Source organism: Salvelinus alpinus, chromosome 31 (genome assembly GCF_045679555.1).
Source record: "Salvelinus alpinus chromosome 31, SLU_Salpinus.1, whole genome shotgun sequence".
In the NCBI taxonomy this organism is placed as follows: Eukaryota; Metazoa; Chordata; class Actinopteri; order Salmoniformes; family Salmonidae; genus Salvelinus; species Salvelinus alpinus.
In genome coordinates, this window is record NC_092116.1 from 18091632 (window position 1) to 18114059 (window position 22428).

A 22428-nucleotide genomic window follows, 5' to 3' on the forward strand; every position below is an offset into this window, starting at 1 on the left:
ATTAAATTATGGGCAGAAAGACAAATTGAACATCTTTCATCGAATCAGATGGCTTATTCATCAACATTTGATGTTGCCAATTATTTTAATGATTATTTAATTAGCAATGTGGGCAAACTTAGGCAGGAAATGCCCACAACAAACAGTGAGCAATTATATTCATGCATAAAAAAACAAATAATGAAAGAAAAGCAGTGCAAGTTTGAATTTTGTAAAGTTAGTGTGGGAGATGTGAGAAAATTATTGTTATCGATCAATAATGACAAACCTCCTGGCATTGACAACTTAGATGGAAAGCTACTGAGGATGGTAGCTGACTCTATAGCCACTCCTATATGTCATATCTTTAATCTGAGCCTAGAGGAAAGTCTTTGTCCTCAGGCCTGGAGGGACGCCAAAGAAATTCCGCTACCCAAGAGTGGTAAAGTAGCCTTTATACGCTTGCTGCCAGCTCTTAGAAAACTGTTGGAAAATATTGTGTTTGACCAAATCTGGTCCTGAACATCTCTAAAACTAAGAGCATTGTATTTGGTACAAATCATTCCTTAAGTGCTAGACCTCAGCTGAATCTGGTAATGAATGGTGTGGCTGTTGAACAAGTTGAGGAGACTAAATTACTTGGCGTTACCTTAGATTGTAAACTGTCATGGTCAAAACATATAGATTCAATGGTTGTAAAGATGAGAGGTCTAGCAGTAATAAAGTGATGCTCTGCTTTTTTGACACCACACTCCAAAAAGCAAGTTCTGCAGGCTCTAGTTTTGTCTAATGTTGATTATTGTCCAGTCGTGTGGTCCAGTGCTGCAAGGAAATACCTAGTTAAGCTGCAGCTGGCCCAGAACAGAGCGGCTGTCACGATCGTGTGGAGGATTGACGGACCAAAACGCAGCAGTAGGAAAATAAGCCATATTCCTTTTAATGAATACGAAGGTAAAACGAAACAAAAACACTTACACACTAAACAAAACAAGAAAACGATCGTGAAGCTAATAACGAAGAGCACACACAGGCTACAAACGTATAACATAGACAATTACCCACATCAAACGAAAGCCTATGGCTACCTTAAATATGGCTCCCAATCAGAGACAGAAATCAGCTGTCTCTAATTGGGAACCCATTCAGGCAACCATAGACTTTCCTAGACAACTACACCCAACATAGACACAGCTAGACACATACACTCAACACAAACCCATACACTACACCCAACACCCCCTTTACCATATAACCACCCAAAACCGACAAAACACAAACATTCCCCATGTCACACCCTGACCTAACTAAAATAATAAAGAAAACAAAGAATACTAAGGCCAGGGCGTGACAGCGGCACTTTTTCTTAATTGTAAAGAGAGGGCTGATATAAATACTATGCATGCCAGTCTCTCTTGGCTAAGAGTTGAGGAGAGACTGACTGTATCACTTTCTTTTTATAAGAAACATTAATGTGTTGAAAATCCCAAATTGTTTGCATAGTCAACTTACACACAGCTCTGACACACACACTTATCCCACCAGACATGCCACCAGGGGTCTTTTGACAGTCCCCAAATCCAGAAGAAATTCAAGAAAATGCACAGTATTATATAGAGCCTTTATTGCCTGGAACTTCCTTCCATCTCAAATTGCTCAAAGAAACAGCAAACCTGGTTTCAAAAAACTGATAAAGCAACACCTCGCAGCACAACGCCTCTTCCCTATTTGACCTAGATAGTTGGTGTGTATGCATTGATATGTACTGCATTGAAATAGGCTACGTGTGCCTTTAATTTTTTTTTTTAATGTAGTTCTGTCCTTGAGCTGTTCTTGTCTATTGATGTTCTGTGTTATGTCATTCTGTATTATGTTTCATGTTTTGTGTGGATCCCAGGAAGAGAAGCTGATGCTTTTGCAACAGCTAATGGGGATCCTAATAAAATACCAAATACCAAATCATATACAGTAGATTTTGACATAGTCCAAAACCAAGATGAATGTTGACTGAATGATTTGTTCTCTGCTGTTTAGTGAAAGGCATGCTTTATTCCTACTATGGAATCCCATTTTAACTTAACTTCTTAACTAACTCATCAATATGCTTTTGAAAGATAGCTTTTCATCAATCCAGATACCCTGATATATAAGAATCATAAAACACGGGACGAGATGTTAAAACTGTCCATTGTGCCAATAGATGGTATGCACTCACATGAGATTTGCCGTGATGTTGACAGAGTGGCATGGGAGGTTTATTTCTTAGACTGGGTTAAGATGTCAATTTTGGGACACATCCTCAGTAGTGTGCCTTCGAATCAGTGGGTGTTTCGGCCTTTAATCACTAAACACCCTCATCAAAGGTGGCCAGCTAAAGGGTGATCAAGCCTTAGCTTGTGTCCCATGCCCAATTAGGATTTCCCACGGGACTATGCAAGGCAGGGGCGTCCTCTTCCCTGAGCCAGCCCTACAGCTGACCGCATACCTCATATGCCCTCCTCAAGTTGGAGGGATCTGAATTGGGTTCTCAGGTGGGGGTGGGGGGTCATGAAATTATAGCCCAGCAAGGGTCCTTCCGTTTGATCCAGATCCACTGGCTGCCTCTTTCAGCTGCTTGAGAAACTGCTCTGACGGTCTGCCGCAGAGCCTGTCCATGGATTCCAAGTTCTTTCAGCAACCTGATGGTGGAAGAAGCCACGAATCCTCTGCATCCCACTTCAACTGGCCAGACTTTTGCATTCCAGCCACGCTGAGTTGCGTCTGCTGCCAACTCTGTGTAACGCAGCTTCTTACGCTCGTAGGCCTCTTCAACAGAGTTTTCCCACAGGACTGTGAGCTCTATGATGTACACAGCCTTTCGTGAAGGGGACCAGAGTACCATGTCTGGCCTAAGGTTGGTAGAAGCAATCTCAGGTGGGAAAATGAGTTGCTGGCCAATATCGACAAGCATCTTCCAGTCCCGGGCCATGCCTAGGTGTCCAGTTTCTGTCTTTGTAGGAGGATGCTTGGGCCTTTTCTGTCCCTCCCGGATGAATGTTGTTGTTTTGACGGGATTGCTTGTTTTTGGAGGTAATGAATTGGTTGCACTCCTCTTGGTCTCAAGTGCTGCAGCCAGGCTCTTGAGGACCTGATTGTGCCTCCAGGTGTAGCGGCCTTGTGAGAGGCTGGTCTTGCAACCTGTCATTATATGCCTGAGAGTCGCTGGAGCTGGGCAGAGGGGGCAGGTCGGGTCCTCGCCATACCATTGATGTAGGTTTTTTGGTGATGGAAGCACATCATAAACAGCTCTTATGATGAAGCTGATGTTGCTTGCCTCCATTTGCCAAAGCTCACTCCAGTTGATCTTTCTCCTCTCCAGGCCTTCCCACCGCGTCCATTGCCCTTGTTTAGCAAGAGAGACAGCCTTTGCACTTCTTGCAGTCTCCTCCTGTCTGCGCACCTCCTCGACCACCAGCTTCCTGCGTTCAGATGTTGTTGCCTTATGGAACGTTGGTTTGCTTGCTGCCAGGCCAAAGCCTCCTCTTCCATGCTGGATATTCCCCACAATGTCTTGGTGTCTCAGGGCTGATGTTGCTTGCTGCACAGCCTTGGACGATGTCCATTTCCATCCAGTTTGTAGGGGAGGTGCAGCCTTGCTAATGGTCTGGTCTTTGGAGTCCTTCAATGTCATCTGAAGTCTTACTTTAGAGCACTTGTACTCCTCCGTTAGACTTGTAAGAGGTAGTTCAAGGACCCCTTTGCCATAGAGGCCGATGTTACTCAGGCATCGTGGGACACCCAGCCATTTCTTCACGTATGAGGTAATGGTTCGCTCCATCTTCTCCACTGTTGTTATTGGGACCTCATAGACGGTGAGTGGCCACATTACCCGGGGGAGAAGTCCAAACTGTAGGCACCAAAGCTTGAGCTTCCCAGGCAGTAGGGTCTTGTTGATGTTCTCAAGTCCGTCGGCGATGTCCTGTCTTACTTGCTGCACTTGATCTTTATCTCGGAGGCTTTCGTTGTACCATCTACCCAGGCTCTTGACGGGTTGCTCAGACACAGTTGGTATCGGGTCATCTCCAATGCAGAACCTCACATCTTTAAGCTGTCCCTTGACTATGGAGATGCTTCGAGATTTGCTTGGCTTGATTTTCATCCGGGCCCACTTGATGTTATCCTGCAGTTTTGCAAGTAGCCGCCTGGTGCATGCTGCAGTGGTGGTCAGTGTAGTCATGTCATCCATGTATGCTCGGATAGGTGGGAGACGGAGCCCTTCCTTAGTTCTCTCACCGCCGACCACCCATCTCGATGCCCTGATGATGACTTCCATGGCCATAGTGAAGGCCAGAGGTGAAATTGTACAGCCTGCCATTATGCCCACTTCCAAGCGCTGCCATGTTGTTGTGAAGTCAGGTGTTGTGAAACACAATTGCAGGTCTTGGAAATAGGCCTTTACCAGTGTAGTGATGGGTTCTGGTACGTGGAAAAAGTTGAAGGATTCCCAGAGGAGTTCATGGGGAACTGAGCCAAAGGCATTGGCCAGGTCGAGGAAGATGACATAGAGGTCTCTCTTGTCTTTCTTAGCTGTTTGGATCTGGTGCCAAATCATACTAGTATGTTCCAGGCAACCAGAGAAACCAGGAATGCCTGCTTTCTGTACAGATGTATCAATGTACTTGTTCCTTTCCAGGTAAGTGGACAGCCTCTGTGCTATTGTACTGAAAAAGATCTTCCCTTCGACGTTGAGAAGGGAGATTGGTCGGAATTGACTGATGTCTGTCGCATCCTTCTCTTTCGGGATTAGCACACCACCAGCCCTTCGCCATGCCTTTGGTATTATTTCCTTCTGCCACACTATCCTCATGAGCCTCCAAAGAAAGCGTAGAACATCCGGGGCGTTCTTGTTGAGCTTATATGGTACTCCATTAGGCCCAGGAGCCGAGGCCGCTCTTGCTCGTCGGACAACGTTCTCTACTTCCTTCCATTTTGGAGGGTCAGTGTCCAGATTGCATTCTAGAGGTTGAATAGGTGGGATGTCATGTGGGATGATTATCTGCTCATGCCTTTTCGTGTCCTGGTGGACCTTTTCCAGATGTTCTTCCAGTTCTGGCTTTGGAGTTTTTAGGATTCCGCACTTTTCCTTTGCGAAGAGGTCTTTGACAAACTTAAATTTTTTTTTATAGAAACCGTGTTCTTGAGTGTTCCTTCTTCCTACGAAGTTTCCTTAAGTTTTCCGCTCTTCGCAAGGTTGCCAGCCGACATTTGATGTCTGCTTGGAGTAGCATGAGACCTTCTCTCTCTGCATCAGAGGCCTTCTTCCACTGCTTTCTCAGCTGCCTTCTCTCTCTGACAAGTATCTCGATCTCTTGCTGCCTCCTAGATTTGGCTGGCGCGGGTGGTGTCTTGCCACTTCTCCTTTCGTTTACTCCAAAGCGCTCTTCTCCGTAGTGGTAGATAATGTCTCCCATCCTTTCAAGCTTTTTCTCTGCTGTTCCTACCTGTTGTTCCAAGATTTTTGTCAGGTCGTTGTTGATTGTTTCCCACTCTCTCTTTTCAACAGCTTTGGGCCACTTCACACTCGGTCTGTGCCCTTTGACCTTTTCCTCTTTTAGAGGTCTCTGTGGTTGGGTGAGTTCATCCACCGGCATTTCTGTGCTTGTGTTATCCTCCTCCGTTACAGGGGTGCTGATGCTCTGCGAACTTTGGTTTGCGTCCCGTCGCTGTGCTTCATTCGACTGATTTGACTGGCTGCTTCGTAAGAAGTACTGGTCAATGCGAGGTCCCTGTCTCTGCTCTACCAAGCACCTTTTCCTCCCTTGATGGATCCTTAACCCCCTTGCCGATGTTACTCTCTCCCAACCACAGCTGCACACCTGAAGTGTGTGTCCTGCTGCTGTTATGGTTGTCTCATGTGCTGTGTTCCTACTCGTAGTCGTTTCCATTCCTGGGTCCGTAGCCGTGTGATCAGTCGTTGAGCCATCTTGCGCCCCAGCTCTCGCAGGCTCTAGGGGTATGTTACTTTGTTGACTTTCAGTAGCACTTAGCGGGTGTCTCCAACATACTGAAGCAGCGTCGGAGACTGCCAACATGGGTAGCTAGCCCATTACAGCCCCATTGGGGTCTATTCCCTCCGGTCAGCTGTCTCTCCAAGCTGTCACACAGACTTTCCTATGTTGTCAGCTGTCCTTTCACAGCAGTCACTGGACAAGTCCAGATAATCAGAATCATAAAACACGGGACGAGATGTTAAAACTGTCCATTGTGCCAATAGATGGTATGCACTCACATGAGATTTGCCGTGATGTTGACAGAGTGGCATGGGAGGTTTATTTCTTAGACTGGGTTAAGATGTCAATTTTGGGACACATCCTCAGTAGTGTGCCTTCGAATAAGTGGGTGTTTCGGCCTTTAATCACTAAACACCCTCATCAAAGGTGGCCAGCTAAAGGGTGATCAAGCCTTAGCTTGTGTCCCATGCCCAATTAAGATTTCCCACGGGACTATGCAAGGCAGGGGCGTCCTCTTCCCTGAGCCAGCCCTACAGCTGACCGCATACCTCATATGCCCTCCTCAAGTTGGAGGGATCTGAATTGGGTTCTCAGGTGGGGGTGGGGGGTCATGAAATTATAGCCCAGCAAGGGTCCTTCCGTTTGATCCAGATCCACTGGCTGCCTCTTTCAGCTGCTTGAGAAACTGCTCTGACGGTCTGCCGCAGAGCCTGTCTATGGATTCCAAGTTCTTTCAGCAACCTGATGGTGGAAGAAGCCACGAATCCTCTGCATCCCACTTCAACTGGCCAGACTTTTGCATTCCAGCCACGCTGAGTTGCGTCTGCTGCCAACTCTGTGTAACGCAGCTTCTTACGCTCGTAGGCCTCTTCAACAGAGTTTTCCCACGGGACTGTGAGCTCTATGATGTACACAGCCTTTCGTGAAGGGGACCAGAGTACCATGTCTGGCCTAAGGTTGGTAGAAGCAATCTCAGGTGGGAAAATGAGTTGCTGGCCAATATCGACAAGCATCTTCCAGTCCCGGGCCATGCCTAGGTGTCCAGTTTCTGTCTTTGTAGGAGGATGCTTGGGCCTTTTCTGTCCCTCCCGGATGAATGTTGTTGTTTTGACGGGATTGCTTGTTTTTGGAGGTAATGAATTGGTTGCACTCCTCTTGGTCTCAAGTGCTACAGCCAGGCTCTTGAGGACCTGATTGTGCCTCCAGGTGTAGCGGCCTTGTGAGAGGCTGGTCTTGCAACCTGTCATTATATGCCTGAGAGTCGCTGGAGCTGGGCAGAGGGGGCAGGTCGGGTCCTCGCCATACCATTGATGTAGGTTTTTTGGTGATGGAAGCACATCATAAACAGCTCTTATGATGAAGCTGATGTTGCTTGCCTCCATTTGCCAAAGCTCACTCCAGTTGATCTTCCTCCTCTCCAGGCCTTCCCACCGCGTCCATTGCCCTTGTTTAGCAAGAGAGACAGCCTTTGCACTTCTTGCAGTCTCCTCCTGTCTGCGCACCTCCTCGACCACCAGCTTCCTGCGTTCAGATGTTGTTGCCTTATGGAACGTTGGTTTGCTTGCTGCCAGGCCAAAGCCTCCTCTTCCATGTTGGATATTCCCCACAATGTCTTGGTGTCTCAGGGCTGATGTTGCTTGCTGCACAGCCTTGGACGATGTCCATTTCCATCCAGTTTGTAGGGGAGGTGCAGCCTTGCTAATGGTCTGGTCTTTGGAGTCCTTCAATGTCATCTGAAGTCTTACTTTAGAGCACTTGTACTCCTCCGTTAGACTTGTAAGAGGTAGTTCAAGGACCCCTTTGCCATAGAGGCCGATGTTACTCAGGCATCGTGGGACACCCAGCCATTTCTTCACGTATGAGGTAATGGTTCGCTCCATCTTCTCCACTGTTGTTATTGGGACCTCATAGACGGTGAGTCGCCACATTACCCGGGGGAGAAGTCCAAACTGTAGGCACCAAAGCTTGAGCTCCCAGGCAGTAGGGTCTTGTTGATGTTCTCAAGTCCGTCGGCGATGTCCTGTCTTACTTGCTGCACTTGATCTTTATCTCGGAGGCTTTCGTTGTACCATCTACCCAGGCTCTTGACGGGTTGCTCAGACACAGTTGGTATCGGGTCATCTCCAATGCAGAACCTCACATCTTTAAGCTGTCCCTTGACTATGGAGATGCTTCGAGATTTGCTTGGCTTGATTTTCATCCGGGCCCACTTGATGTTATCCTGCAGTTTTGCAAGTAGCCGCCTGGTGCATGCTGCAGTGGTGGTCAGTGTAGTCATGTCATCCATGTATGCTCGGGGACATAATAAAATGTTATAAAAGGGGACATAATCAATGTTAGCATTATCCAATACGCATAAATAATCAGGTACATTTTCTAGGTTTTAGTCTAAGCTGCATTAAGGACCAATTTCTGTTCAACAAAGGGTTTCTGCAAAGCAAAGAAGGCAGATTGTAGCTCTGAAAGAGCCTTGTCAACAGAAGGGGCAACAGAATATACAACAGTATTGTACACATACAAATTGAGGTTCCAATTTCTTACAGACAATATAGATACTAATATGGTCATTGGTCACATAGCAACAGCATAAGCCCTCAGTCTACTGGTTCTGCCCTCTTATTCCTTCCTCTCTCTATCTCATCATAATAGTACAGACATGGAACACTTCTGTATGGGTTCATATCAGTAGAAGTCTATCTGAATGTGGTTTACAGACGACTGACTGCACTGTGGTGCATAGAGATTTAGAGCCTTACATAATTATAAATGAATAGGAATTTAAGTAGCAAATGCATTGTTTCAACTCGGCAATACAGACAGTAAAAAGAATATGCCCTTACATCAAATTCTATTTCAAAGCAATACGTTGATGTAGGAAATTCTCACTTTTTATTTCATATATACAGCCTCTGGCATGTTAGAACAATGTATGTAAGGGAAGTCGGCAAGTCAGATCCGTAACTTCGGGATAAGGATTGGCTCTAAGGGCTGGGTCGGTCGGGCTGGGGTGCGAAGCGTGGCTGGGCTCGAGCCGCGGCTGGGGGAGCAGTTGCTCCGCCGCCCTCCTCTCGCCGCCGTTGGAAGTTTGTCGTGTGGCCCATCATGGGGGCTCTCATTGGCGGTCTCGCAAGGGGCCGTTTGTGGGGGTTCTTTGTGGTGGTGTCCTGCGGCAGGCCTAAGACGGACCGGCGAGGGGTTGGGTTTGGCGGTTGGCAGCGGCGACTCTGGACGCGTGCCGGGCCCTTCTCGCGGATCTCCCCAGCTACGCTACTTTAGCCCCGGACTGGGAGAGGTCCCAACGTGGGGGTTTCCAACGTTACATTGTCCCTTAAGGACTGAATTAAATAATATGGCCTCAGAGAGAGCTAACAGAGAGAAGAAGGAAGGCGACAAGATCTATTCGGGATTATTAAGCCTCGCCCCCCCGTTGGGGGTTCCTTCAAGAATTACTCTGTGGTGCTAATCTGAGGTGGCGTTCAGCCTCATCACGCTAACTGGGGCGGGGGAGAAAAGTGGAGGTAAGGTCGAAGAAGGCCTGTAGATGGAAGGGCCCTCCCAACTTCTACCCCGTGTGACACCCGTAAAAAGGTGACCCCAGTGGCGTAACAAAGGACGGCAGTAGTTCCCAATCATATAGGGACGTAACATGCTAAGTTGAGCGTCTCTCGTTGAAATCCACTCCAACCGGGTTAGCACAGTGAGGTAAGGGAGGGACCCTCTATAGGGCCCCTTCAGCCCCTACCTGTGTGAAACCCGATTGGGGTGGTAAAACTCTGAAATTTGGTGCGGAGACCTGACCGCGAGGGTTCGGGGTTGTTGTCGCTGCGGGTGATCGATGCAGGGGTAGGGCTGGTTGCCAGCGTGGGTCCGGCTATTTCCTCAGCACTCCTCGGGGTGTAGGGGGGGGTGGCAGGGGCTAACAATGGGAATCGGTACCTGGCCTCAGGCTTGCCTGAGTGCGGGTCGGCACATGCAAGTGCGCTCGACCCACCTGTGGTCGGATGCCCGGGGTGGTGACGGCTCAGGGGCCCAGTGGGGAAGGGACACCGAGTTTCAGGTATGCGTAACTTGGCAGGTTAGGAAGAGTTGATTAGAGAGGGGCCTGGTAACAGGGCCCCTCAGCCCCGATTCTTACAACATCTGGCAGGTGTGGTTATGGTCGTGGGCCGGTCAAACTGTCACATAGAGGTGGAAAATGGGAGGGCATGGTAAGGGTCTACATGCTAGCACATGTGGGAACCGCCGTGCCTTATCCTATAGTACGCCTGGGGCAGGGCGATCGGTCACAACGAGGGGCTGCGCCTGGACTGAACTACGGGGACTGGTGGTTGCCGTCGTTGAGAGTGGACGTGGAAGTCTGCTCGAGGCGGCGGCGATCCAGGTGGCCCGTAGGGAGAGACACAGCGCAGTGCAGGGGTGTGGCCCGTGGCGGGTTAGGACCGGGAGGTAAGGTAGCGACCCTCTAGTAGGGCCGCTGCAACCCCTACCGGTGCGACATCCGTCAGGAGTCATACAATCGTCACGGAAGGCTAATGCAGGAGGGGGAGGAGTGGGCTCCGGTGCTCCGGTGTGGTACCGCCTGATCCCTTTCGTATGAAGTCGGACCGTGGCGGTTAGCCTCTGGCGCGCCAGCAGGGAGGTAAGGGGGGCGTCTCCGGTGCCCCCAGCCCCTACCTATGGTCCACTTACCTCAAGGTGGCGATGGCGTGCAAACAAGAGTTGCCTCTAGAAAGGTACGCGTCTACTAAGAAGAGGGTATGACAGTCGGTGGCAGCTACGCTTTGGCCTCTCGAGGTTGCGGCGGCTGTTGCATCGAACCCGATGACCGATTAGAGCTCTTGAACACGTAACCCGATCTTTGTACCCTTAGACGGGTGGCCAATCAGTGAACGATGGCTAAGAACGAATCCCCAGTCACGGCTGGGAGAGGGAGGCCCAGGATAATGGGGAGCGGCCGGTAAAGTGTTCTGCCGGGCCGGTCAGATCACAGGTGGCTGTGATGAAACGTAATCACGCGCTCCCCGCATGCCTGGGCAGCTCTAGGCCAAGGTGGTCAAAATCGAACGCTACCCGCCGAAAGTGAACATTAAATGGGGATGGCCTGTGTCAGCGGGCAGTACCTCCAGGCCGCAGGTCCGCCTGTGGCGGGAATCTACATGTAATGGTGGGAAACTCCCTTCACGCTCCGAAAGAGCATGTAGTGGAATGGTTGGGGACTGTCCACCAGCTGACACTACCAGGCCGACGGCTTTGCCTGAGTGCGGGACCTCACACATTGTAGGTGTGCTTGTCCCCCCTACGTTCAGAGACTTGGAGCGGTGAAACCCATAGGCCCCGCGGCATAGTGCCGCGGACCCCTATAGACAGCCCAGGTTCCCACTGGGCTCGGTCATGCGAAGAAATTCGGTGGCGCGGGCCTACCGGAGCATTCGCACTCAAATCGTCTATGTGGGCGACTGTGGCCACCGCATGCGAGTGCGGACCTTCGATATCTGCCGAGGTTGAAAAAGTGGGACCTACGTGCTTGTCCTAGGAGGGCCGACTGGGCAAGCACATGATTGAACGGGAATGAATCTTTTTCAGCTGATCTTGCCTTAGCCCGGCTATTGGTCTTGTTTGTGGTACGCAGAGGAGGTGAGGTTTAAGTCTCCACTAGTACTGCGCAAGCACGTGATGATGGTCAGGGTGTAGAAATCCCTCCGTAAAGTCCCTAGGCAGGTTGGTTCCCGGGGCTACTGATGTGCAGTATGTAACACAGAAAAGGCTCTATCATACCGCCGGCGTGATCTCAACTGGGTGTCCGTTTGAGGATATCCGACCGTAGCGCGCATTCGTCTCTTTGTTGCCCCGCTTGTCGGCCGTATTACCGATGCTGAGGCCAGGGATTCGTCCCTGAGAGCCGCGGTAAGGAAATTGAATGAAGGGCGAGTCAACGGCGTATACAAATTATTACAAAATACAACACACCTTCTCCATTCATCTTCCATAGTGGACCACTCATCTAAGCTCCTATAACTACTGTAAAAATACAACATTTGAAAGACTTACATAGACAGTATATATGTATATGAAAATATGCATTAATTTAGTTAATAACAAACTATACATGTTCCAACGTACCTGTTAAAGTTGTTATAATAGGTCGGCCAACCAAGTATAAACCAAGATTTTAAATGGAAAAAATTAACATACAGTATATATGCACCTGTATGTAAAAAGAATGGTTTAATGTCAAATACCATTTTTTTTAAATACTGTAAAATTTACAAAAACAGGCACTAGACTCTTGTTTAATTAACAAAATGAAATAGAGAAGTATAATATTTCAAGAAAAAAACAAGACCATCAACAATAACAAAGGAAAACATACCAAAGTAAAACAATGTCAACTAGCAAAACATTCAGCATTTGTGAAATTGCATTCATTGATATTAAACTCAGTAAACACTATCATATATCAATGGCAAAATCATTCAAACTGATGTTCAGTTTACAGTTCATACTGTTATGATCACACAGATGATTCAGTCTGTTCAATGACATCATCAGATCGTATCTGGTCTGGAGGAGATTTAACTGTTGAACACAAACCTACAGGGAGAAAACAGATGGAGAGTAGCATTAGAGTTAAACTGTTCAAACTGCTCTTTAAACTGTAATCCATCAGAAGTAACTCTAGCCATGTGGTAAAAGCACGTAGCTGTATTCATTTTTATAAACTGTGTGGTTCAAGTCCTGAACGCTGACTGGCTGACAGCTGTGGTAAATCAGACTGTATACCAAGGGTATGACAAAACATGTATTTTTACTGCTCTAATTACGTGGGCAACCAGTTTATAAGAGCAATAAGGCACCTCTGGGGTTTGTGGTATATGGCCAATATACCACGGCTAAGGGCTGTATCCAGGCACTACTCGTTGCAATGTGCTTAAGAACAGACCTTAGCCTTGGTATATTGCCAATATACCACACACCCCTCGGGCCTTTTTGCTTAAATATCCACTAGATGGCACTGTCCCTTTAAGAGAGGCCATAAATAATGTGTGCATGGGAATGTGCATGAGCAGTGTGTAAGAGTGAGAGCAAGCATTTACACTGGAGAGCTGTTGAAATCCATTGTGGGTCCAACATTACTTTAGATGGGTAAATAATACTTTTTTATCTTACTCTTGTACCGGAATATATCATATTTAGCATCATCTGCAGTGTATAAGAGTTTGTTTTGTAATCTTTATGCCAGATGTGCATGTTAGCCTGCTTCTTGCTAGCTGAATACCAGTGTTCTCAGAACCACGTTGTGGAGTTCATAAGCGTTCGTATTTATCAGAATCACATTTTATTTCATGTAAAGCTTCAGTGTGTTGTATTTTGTTTCATTTTTTAGTTGTAATTTATATGTTGATATGACACTTCCCCCCGTGCAGTATGGGTGAGATGAGGATCTACTGTTCCATGTGGGGTTAGGGTATCATGTGGGGTTAGGGTATCATGTGGGGTTAGAGTATCATGTGGGGTTAGGGTATCATGTGGGGTCAGGGTATCATGTGGGGCTAGGGCATCATGTGGGGTCAGGGTATCATGTGGGGTTAGGGTATCATGTGGGGTCAGGGTATCATGTGGGGTCAGGGTATCATGTGGGGTTAGGGTATCATGTGGGGTCAGGGTATCATGTGGGCTCCGGGTATCATGTGGGCTTAGGGTATCATGTGGGATTAGGGTATCATGTGGGGTTAGGGTATCATGTGGGGTTAGGGTATCATGTGGTGTCAGGGTATCATGTGGGCTCCGGGTATCATGTGGGCTCCGGGTATCATGTGGGGTTAGGGTATCATGTGGGGTTAGGGTATCATGTGGGGTTAGGGTATCATGTGGGGTTAGGGTATCATGTGGGGTTAGGGTATCATGTGGGGTTAGGGTATCATGTGGGCTCCGGGTATCATGTGGGCTCCGGGTATCATGTGGGGCTAGGGTATCATGTGGGGTTAGGGTATCATGTGGGGTCAGGGTATCATGTGGGGTCAGGGTATCATGTGGGGTCAGGGTATCATGTGGGGTTAGGGTATCATGTGGGCTCCGGGTATCATGTGGCCTCCGGGTATCATGTGGGCTCCGGGTATCATGTGGGCTCCGGGTATCATGTGGGGTTAGGGTATCATGTAGGGTTAGGGTATCATGTGGGGTTGGGGTATCATGTGGGGTTAGGGTATCATGTGGGCTTAGGGTATCATGTGGGGTCAGGGTATCATGTGGGGTCAGGGTATCATGTGGGGTCAGGGTATCATGTGGGGTTAGGGTATCATGTGGGGTTAGGGTATCATGTGGGGTTAGGGTATCATGTGGGGTTAGGGTATCATGTGGACAGGGTGTTTGTAACTATTCATATTGATTTATGACAAAATATATTTTTTGGTTTTTCATGCACAATGTCATTTTGTTTTATGGACATCTTGTACTCAGGTATTTGAAATGTTGGAAAGTCCATTCTAACTGTCAACATTGTGGTCTTTGTATTTACTTGTTATTTTATAGAAAGTAGAGCCACTACCGTTTATGCATTTTACTTTGTACTTATTGTACTCAGATTGTTTTTATGCACTTTACTAACACATTTATTTTACTAGATGGTGGTTTAGACTGAAATGTACTTTATGGTGACTTGCAGTGATTTCCCTCCTACATTATCCTATTTTTAAATGTGAGCTTTGACAGAATATACAACTCCAAATTAGTTTGTGTTCTGTACTGGGTTTACTTTCGCCAGGCTACATTATGAAAACTATTATTTGTGAGGAAAAGCTTCCATAAAAGACATTTAACAGAAATAGCTGCCCCTGGACACTTTGTCGATTTACATTTGAAATGAACCAATTCATTCCACATTAGTTTTAAAGTGATATAAAAGCATGCCATCTCTAGCTGGATAAACTGATTGTAGATACACTGAAAGAAAGTTCTCACCTCGAGCCCTGCAGCATTTCACCATCAGCACAATGGACACCAGTAGAAAGGGAGACACCACCAGTAGACCACACAGCAGCCTGGGCAGAGAGATGGAGACAACAGAACCTGGAGGGACTAGCAAAACACATGTTTAACCATCGAGACACAAACATACACACATACACAGTAACTCTCTCACACAGACAGCACTCACCTCTCACTGTCACCCAGCTCTCTGGTGATTCTCCCTTGTCAGGGTATTTGCATTTGTAGAATCCTTCATCTGACTTGGATACTGCAGAGATGGTCATCTCTCCTGTGGTCCCATTCTTGATGAGTACTCCATCTTTGTAGAAATCAGCCTTGATGTTTGAGCTGGTTATCCAGTATTTGCATCGCAGAGTCACAGAGTCTCCTTCAGTCATGGGATGGACAGGGCTCTCCAGGATCACATCACCAGCTGTTTAACATAATATATAAATAATACTGCAAATATGCATACTGGAGGATCACCCTCAATATCTTATTAACTTGTATTTTATAAGAGATGCAATTCACTTACAGAGTTGAACATCATATCATACATTGAAATGTTATTGTTTTTTCTGTGTGAATGTCGTACAATAGACGTACCAGGCACTGTGATGTTGACAGCATTACTGTACTCTCCTGATCCAGACTCACACCAGAACACTCCACTGTGCCATGTGTATGTGTAGCTGATGGTACATGTGGACCCTGTTATTGATCCCCAGTTAGAGACACACCCTGACTCTACTCCTCTCTCTGTGTATCTCATCAGTCTCCATCCAGTAGAGTTCCCCTTGTCCTCACAGCTCAGTGAGAGAGTCTTTGATCTAAAGTGTTGAGTTGTGTTGGGACTTATTCTGAGAGACACTGAAGGCTGCAGATCTAAAACAAAGAGAGACAGAGTCAACCCCATTAGTTAAATAATATATATTATACACACGAGGGAGACTTTAATATGTTTCAATGCAGTTAGTTACCTCCTGACCAGAGAAACTGAGGTTCACTGTAGAGTGTGTCATAGACTGGGTCTCCTCTCCCAGCTCTACACACATATCCTCCTGTGGGAGTAGGACCAGCAGGGATCAGAGTGTAGGAGTCTTCACTAGTCACATTGTCAGATAGGGGCTGTAGAGAGTAAGACTTGTCTGATAGGGAGGGTAATCCAGCTCTGTAGGGAACAGTCCTGTACCAGGAGAACCTCCAGCCTTTAGACGTCTTGTCAACTTCACAGCTCAGAGTCACTGAGTCTCCAGGGTTCAGCCACTGAGGAGAGATACTCAGGACAGGTTGGGGTTGATCTGTGATTAGGCAGAGGACACGTTTCAAACTTTCAATCTAAGAAATTATTCTAGTTGCCCATGGAGATGTTTGCATGATTAGAAATACTTACCAGACACAGTCAGTTGTACAGCATCACTGATCTTGGAGAACTTGTTGCCCTTTACACCCTTACAGGTATATGATCCACTGTTAGACATGTAGACAGGACTGATTCTGTACTCAGGCTTTGTGTTAAAGGGGAGCACTAACTGACTATTCTTATACCATCTGTAGTTCCAGTCAGAGTCTCCTCCTCCCTGTATGTCACATCTCATAGTAACTGTTTCTCCACTGAATATCTGGGTCCAGTTGGGTTGGAGGGTCAGAACAGCAACAGGTCTCTCTGCACAGACACACAGACAACTAACTCAAAAAACAGTTGCACATTTTTAAATGTATTTATTTATCAATAGGTCTTCTCATGAATATAGCTTCAAGTTAGCTACAGTTGTTGTGATACAGTAAGCAGACAACATATTATTCCCCACTTTCTATCAATGTAAAATAGCAGCCATTTATCATAAAACTGTTTTAATCTCACCAGTAATGTTTATCTGGACTGGGTCACTGTACAGGGTGTAGTAGACTGGGTCTCCTCTCTCAGCTCTGCACCAGTACTGTCCTCCATCAGAGACACTGACCCAGCTGAGTGTGTAGGAGTTTTCAGAGGTTGTGGTTACTGGTGTAGAGTCTGGTCTGTGTCTGTACCAGTAAAACCTCCATCCAGAAGACTCTACAGTACAGCTCAGTGTCACACTGTCTCCTGTGAATACGTCCTCCTTGTCTGAAGTCAGTGTAGTCGACGGCTGAGAATCTGTTGGTATTGCAATAGGTTTGAGTGTAAAGATCCACTCTACTGACGCTCACTAACAACAACAACAAAGTAAATCACCGTTCAGGGTAATAGTGACAGGATCACTGATGATTGATGATATGGATCTGGACTGGATCTCTCCCTGACACCAGTAGAGACCCTGGTCAGACTCAGCAGCTCTACTGATGGTGAGGGTGTCTCCTGTTATAGTGTGTCTGACAGACTGGGATACTACATTATTGTTCCTGTCTTTGTACCACTGATAGCTCCAGTTACTGTCAGACCCTACTGAACACGTCAGAGTAACTGTCTCTCCAGGGAACACAGGGTTTGGCTCTACAGTCAGTGTAGTTTCAGGCAGAGCTGAGAAAATGCAGAGCAGAATATTATATTGGTACCCTTGCACTTTTCTTAAATAATTCCCTATTTCTTATAAAATAGGTTGATATTGACTGGATACATGAGTAGCTATTTCAAATGACTCTTTAAAAAAAAAATTCTCAGAATGTTCAGTTAGTGAACTCAATGTTTATTTGAACCTTGTGTGTGGTTGTATATGGTTAGTGATGAAATGCAGCAAAATACATTCAGATGATTTACTCACATTGAGTGTGTCCACAGATGAATAATGCACTCAGCACTGAAACACAGAGATAAGAGTGTGTGAGAGAGATAAGAGTGTGTGAGAGAGATAAGAGTGTGTGTGAGAGAGGGAGAGAGAGAGAGAGAGAGAGAGAGAGAGACGTAGAGGGAGAACGAGAAATAGAGAGAGGAATGAAAAGAGAAATAGACAGACTGAGAGAGAGAGAGTTAAAGAGGGAGAAAAACAGAGAGAACTGACTAAATTACATTGACAGACTGAGAACAGGAATTGAGCTAGAAGACCAATACTATACAATTGTATTGAAGCTAAAAATATATTTGGTAAAACACTACACAATGTCTATAGATTTCTAATGTTTCTCAGGCACCGGCAACAACCGAATTAGAAGCTGCAGTGACCATCAACTCCATTCCTCTCTAAACACAGTGTAACCAAACAAAGTCATCATCTGATGCCATATGTATTGTGCATAGATGACATACTTCATATTCTATAAATGAAACAATCTCTCGTCCAATAAATGAACTGTGTTCCATTCTGAGCTGCTGGAAAGTGACTGAAGACACCAGCGTTTCCTTCGGACCGGAAGCCTACAGTTCCTGTGGCTGTGACTCAAATGGAGCTTTATCAGAATTAGAAAGCTACAGATCTGTTTCAGGAGCTATTTAGAAGTTAACTGTGTGTGAAGGTTCTTGCATTCAACTGTTCAAAGGAATAACCCAGGAAATTAGTGATCAGAGTGATAGATTAAATGTAAATGAGAAATTAATATGACAAGTGTACTACAGTATACTGTATGATAAAATAACATTGTCCTTCTCTCTGAAAAGCAAGGAAAGTCCCACACACCTTTTCATGTACAGGCCTACTCATCAGCCCAACATCTAGGTTTCGACATCTACAACCATCTCTATTTGTCTCTCTCTGACCGCAGTAGAACAAGACAACTTCACACACACCACCCTCCTTCACAACCCCTCACTGCTAAAGAGGAAGAGATCAAACCATAACCACTCAACTCCTCTCTGTTTGAGGAGGGTTGTTGGTTTGTGGTAACTATAACAAACCAGTGTAAAGTTTCTCAGCCTTTGTGCAAAGTATTTGATGTGTTGAGAGGCATGCACAGTTTGAACAGTCAAACATGTTACTAACATATGTAGAATAGGGACTGGTAGAAATTGTAAATGCAATAATGTTGTAGGAGGCAAGGCAGGTTGAAGTGCCCAAAGTGTAGGTTTATTTAGTCTTGTTGATCCCACTGGGAAACAGTTCCTTCAGAAAGCATTCACACCACTTGACTTTCCAAATTTTGTTTTGTTACATACTCTGTAATGTCAAACATACAGTACCAGTCAAAAGTTTGGACACACCTACTCATGTTGTAGTTTAAAAAAATATATATATATTTTCTACATGGTAGAATAACAGTGAAGACATTAAAACTATATAAAAAACCCATATAGAATCATGTAGTAACCCCCAAAAAGTTGAACAATCTTAATAGATTTTAGAATTTTGAAAGTAGCCACCATTTGCCTTGATAACAGATTTGCACACTCTTGGCATTCTCTCATCAAGCTTCATGAGGAATGCTTTTCCAACAGTCTTGAAGGAGTTCCCACATATGCTGAGCACTTGTTGGCTGCTTGTCCTTCACTCTGCGGTTCAACTCATCCCAAACCAACTCAATTGGGTTGAGGTCGGGTGATTGTGGAGGCCAGGTCATCTGATGCAGCACTCCATCACTCTCCGTATTCAAATAGCCCTTACACAGCCTGGAGGTTTGTTTTGGGTCATTGTACTGTTGAAAAACAGATTATAGTTGCACTAAGCGCAAACCAGATGGAATGGGGTATCGCTGCAGAATGCTGTGGTAGCCATGCTGGTTAAGTGTACGTTGAATTCTAAATACATCACAGACAGTGTCACCAGCAAAGCACCCCCACACCATTACATCTCCTCCTCCATGCTTCACGGTGGGAACCACACATGCCGGAGATCATCCGTTCACCTCCTTTGCATCTCACAAAGACACAGCGGTTGGAACCAAAGATCGCAAATTTGGACATATTTCCACCATTCTAATGTCCATTGCTCGTTTTTTCTTGGCCCAAGCAAGGCTCTTAGTAGTGGTTTCTTTGTAGCAATTGGGCCATAAAGGCCTGATTCACACAGTCTCCTCTGAACAGTTGATGTTGAGCTGTGTCTGTTACTTGAACTCTGTGAAGCATTTATTTGGGCTGCAATCTGAGGTGCAGTTAACTCTAATGAACTTATCCTCTGCAGCAGAGGTACCTCTGTGTCTTCCTTTCCTGAGCCAGTTTCATCATAACACCTCATGGTTTTTGCGACTGCACTTGAAGAAAATTTCAAAGTTCTTGAAATGTTCCATACTGACTGACCTTCGTGTCTTAAAGTAATGATGGATTGTCGTTTCTCTTTGCTTATTTGAGCTGTTCTTGCCATGATATGGACTTGGTCTTTTACCAAATAGGGCTATCTTCTGTATACCACCCCTACCTTGTCACAACACAACTGATTGGCTCAAATGCATTAAGAAGGAAACAAATTCCACATATTAACTTTTAACAGGGCACACCTGTTAATTGAAATGCATTCCAGTTTACTACCTCAAGCTGGTTGAGAGAATGCCAAGAGTGTGCAAAGCTGTCATCAAGGCAAAGGGTGGCTACTTTGAAGAATCTCATTTATAAAATATATTTTGATTTGTTTAACACTTATTTGGTTACCTCATGTTTCCATATGTGTTATTTCATAGTTTGACTGTCTTCACTATTATTCTAAAATGTAGAAAATAGCAAAAATTAAGAAAAACCCTTGAGTGAATAGGTGTCCACATGTTTGACTGGTACTGCACATAATAAGGCCTTTATTTAAAGGAGATGGGGAAACGAAGCTTCCTGAAGACTTGAGCGTTTCCATCACATGGTGTCGAAAATAGGATCATTAAAACGAGGCTTTGATCAACACGTTGTACACTGGTGGCACCTGCTGGTCAAAATAATTTAGAACAGCCAAATTGTTATAGATGACGTTGCGCACGACTTAACGCGTGTGCAGTGTAGCCTTTTTGTCTTCTACCGAAACCAATACCAAACCAATCAGGTGGTTGTTCGACAAAACAAAGCTTCGGACGTCATTAATCTGCTTCTGATAAAGTGGCACAAGCATTGGCACAATGCTTCAAAGTGTCTGTCACGTTCCTGACCTGTTTTCTGTTAGTTTTTGTATGTGTTAGCTGGTCAGGACGTGAGTTTGGGTGGGCAGTCTATGTTTTCTGTTTCTATGTTGGTTAATGGGTACCTAATATGGTTCTCAATTAGAGGCAGGTGGTTTTCATCTCCTCTGATTGAGAATCATATTAAGGTAGGTGTTTTCACTTTGTTTGTCGTGGGTGATTGTCTTCCGTGTCTGTGTTTGTTTGGACCATACGGGACTGTTTCGTTCGTTCGTTCGTTCATCGTTTTATGTAGTCATTTTTCCTGTTCGTGCGTTCTTCGTGTTTTATGTAAGTTCGTATGTTCAGGTTTGTCTACATTCGTTTTGTTGTTTTGTAAGTATTCAAGTGAAGTTCGTGTTTTTCGTCTACACTTAAATAAATTAATTATGTCTAAAGACAACGCTGCAGTTTGGTTCAATCCCTGCTCCTCCTCTTCGGATGAAGAGGAGGAGGAACGCCGTTACAGTGTCGTGGAAATTCTTACACAGGGTCACTCAAAGTACATTTTAATATGAATCATTGTTTGTTGTCAGCGCCCTGGAGAGGTTCCAACCAACTCAATGCACCATAGTACACATGTCAATCAGGAGCTCTGCCTGGCCAGTCCCAACTCAATGCACCATAGTACACATGTCAATCAGGAGCTCTGCCTGGCCAGTCCCAACTCAATGCACCATAGTACACATGTCAATCAGGAGCTCTGCCTGGCCAGTCCCAACTTAATGCACCATAGTACACATGTCAATCAGGAGCTCTGCCTGGCCAGTCCCAACTCAATGCACCATAGTACACATGTCAATCAGGAGCTCTGCCTGGCCAGTCCCAACTCAATGCACCATAGTACACATGTCAATCAGGAGCTCTGCCTGGCCAGTCCCAACTCAATGCACCATAGTACACATGTCAATCAGGAGCTCTGCTTGGCCAGTCCCAGCAGCTGTCTTATATACGGCTATACAAAGACAAGTTATATTTGCATGATTGAACATTATTAATGAATCATTGCCGTTTTGTTTCATCCATGTGACCGACCAATACTGGTTCATAACATGTGGCAGACCAATACCTCACGAGGCATCTTCTCTCTAAGCTGAGACCTTGAAATTGAGATATCTATCATTCTTAAAAACAATGTCTGTGCATAGTGCCAAATTGCAGCTACTGATAGTGAGGATTCGTTCAGTCAACCACTTGCATGAAAACAGAAATTGCTTTATAGAACAGCACATGAATATAACACAGAAATTAGTTATAAGAAAAGCACAAACAATAAAATTCCCATTACAAAGTAAAATGCTTAGCGATTTTGACTCATGCCTCGGAGCTCCGGTATCAAACCTAACATTAGTATTTACACCCTAACACAGTGGTGTTAGTAATCTCCAGGTTTACAGGCCACATCAGGCCTGCAAGTCACAGTGTTGTGTAATACCTATTGGAATCCACCCAGAGTTAGGATATTCAACAAGTGGAATTGTTAATCACCCACAACCTGCATTCAGAATGACTGCCA

At 45.7% G+C, this 22428-nt stretch overlaps 2 protein-coding genes across 2 annotated transcripts in view; both read right to left on the reverse strand.

Moving 5' to 3' along the window:
- Window positions 1-22428, reverse strand: part of LOC139561664 (SLAM family member 5-like) — a 96780-nt gene that overhangs the window by 64141 nt on the left and 10211 nt on the right. The gene's annotated exons all lie outside the window — the stretch shown is intronic.
- The window catches only part of LOC139561660 (Fc receptor-like protein 3), a 37589-nt gene continuing 27575 nt past the window's right edge, over window positions 12415-22428 (reverse strand). Inside the window, exons 13-14 of the mRNA XM_071378908.1 lie at window positions 14925-15041; window positions 12415-12557 (exon numbers count right to left, since the gene is read on the reverse strand). Coding sequence (XP_071235009.1) covers window positions 12478-12557; window positions 14925-15041 — 197 coding nt within the window. The 3' untranslated portion in view covers window positions 12415-12477. The remainder of the gene's footprint in view (window positions 12558-14924; window positions 15042-22428) is intronic.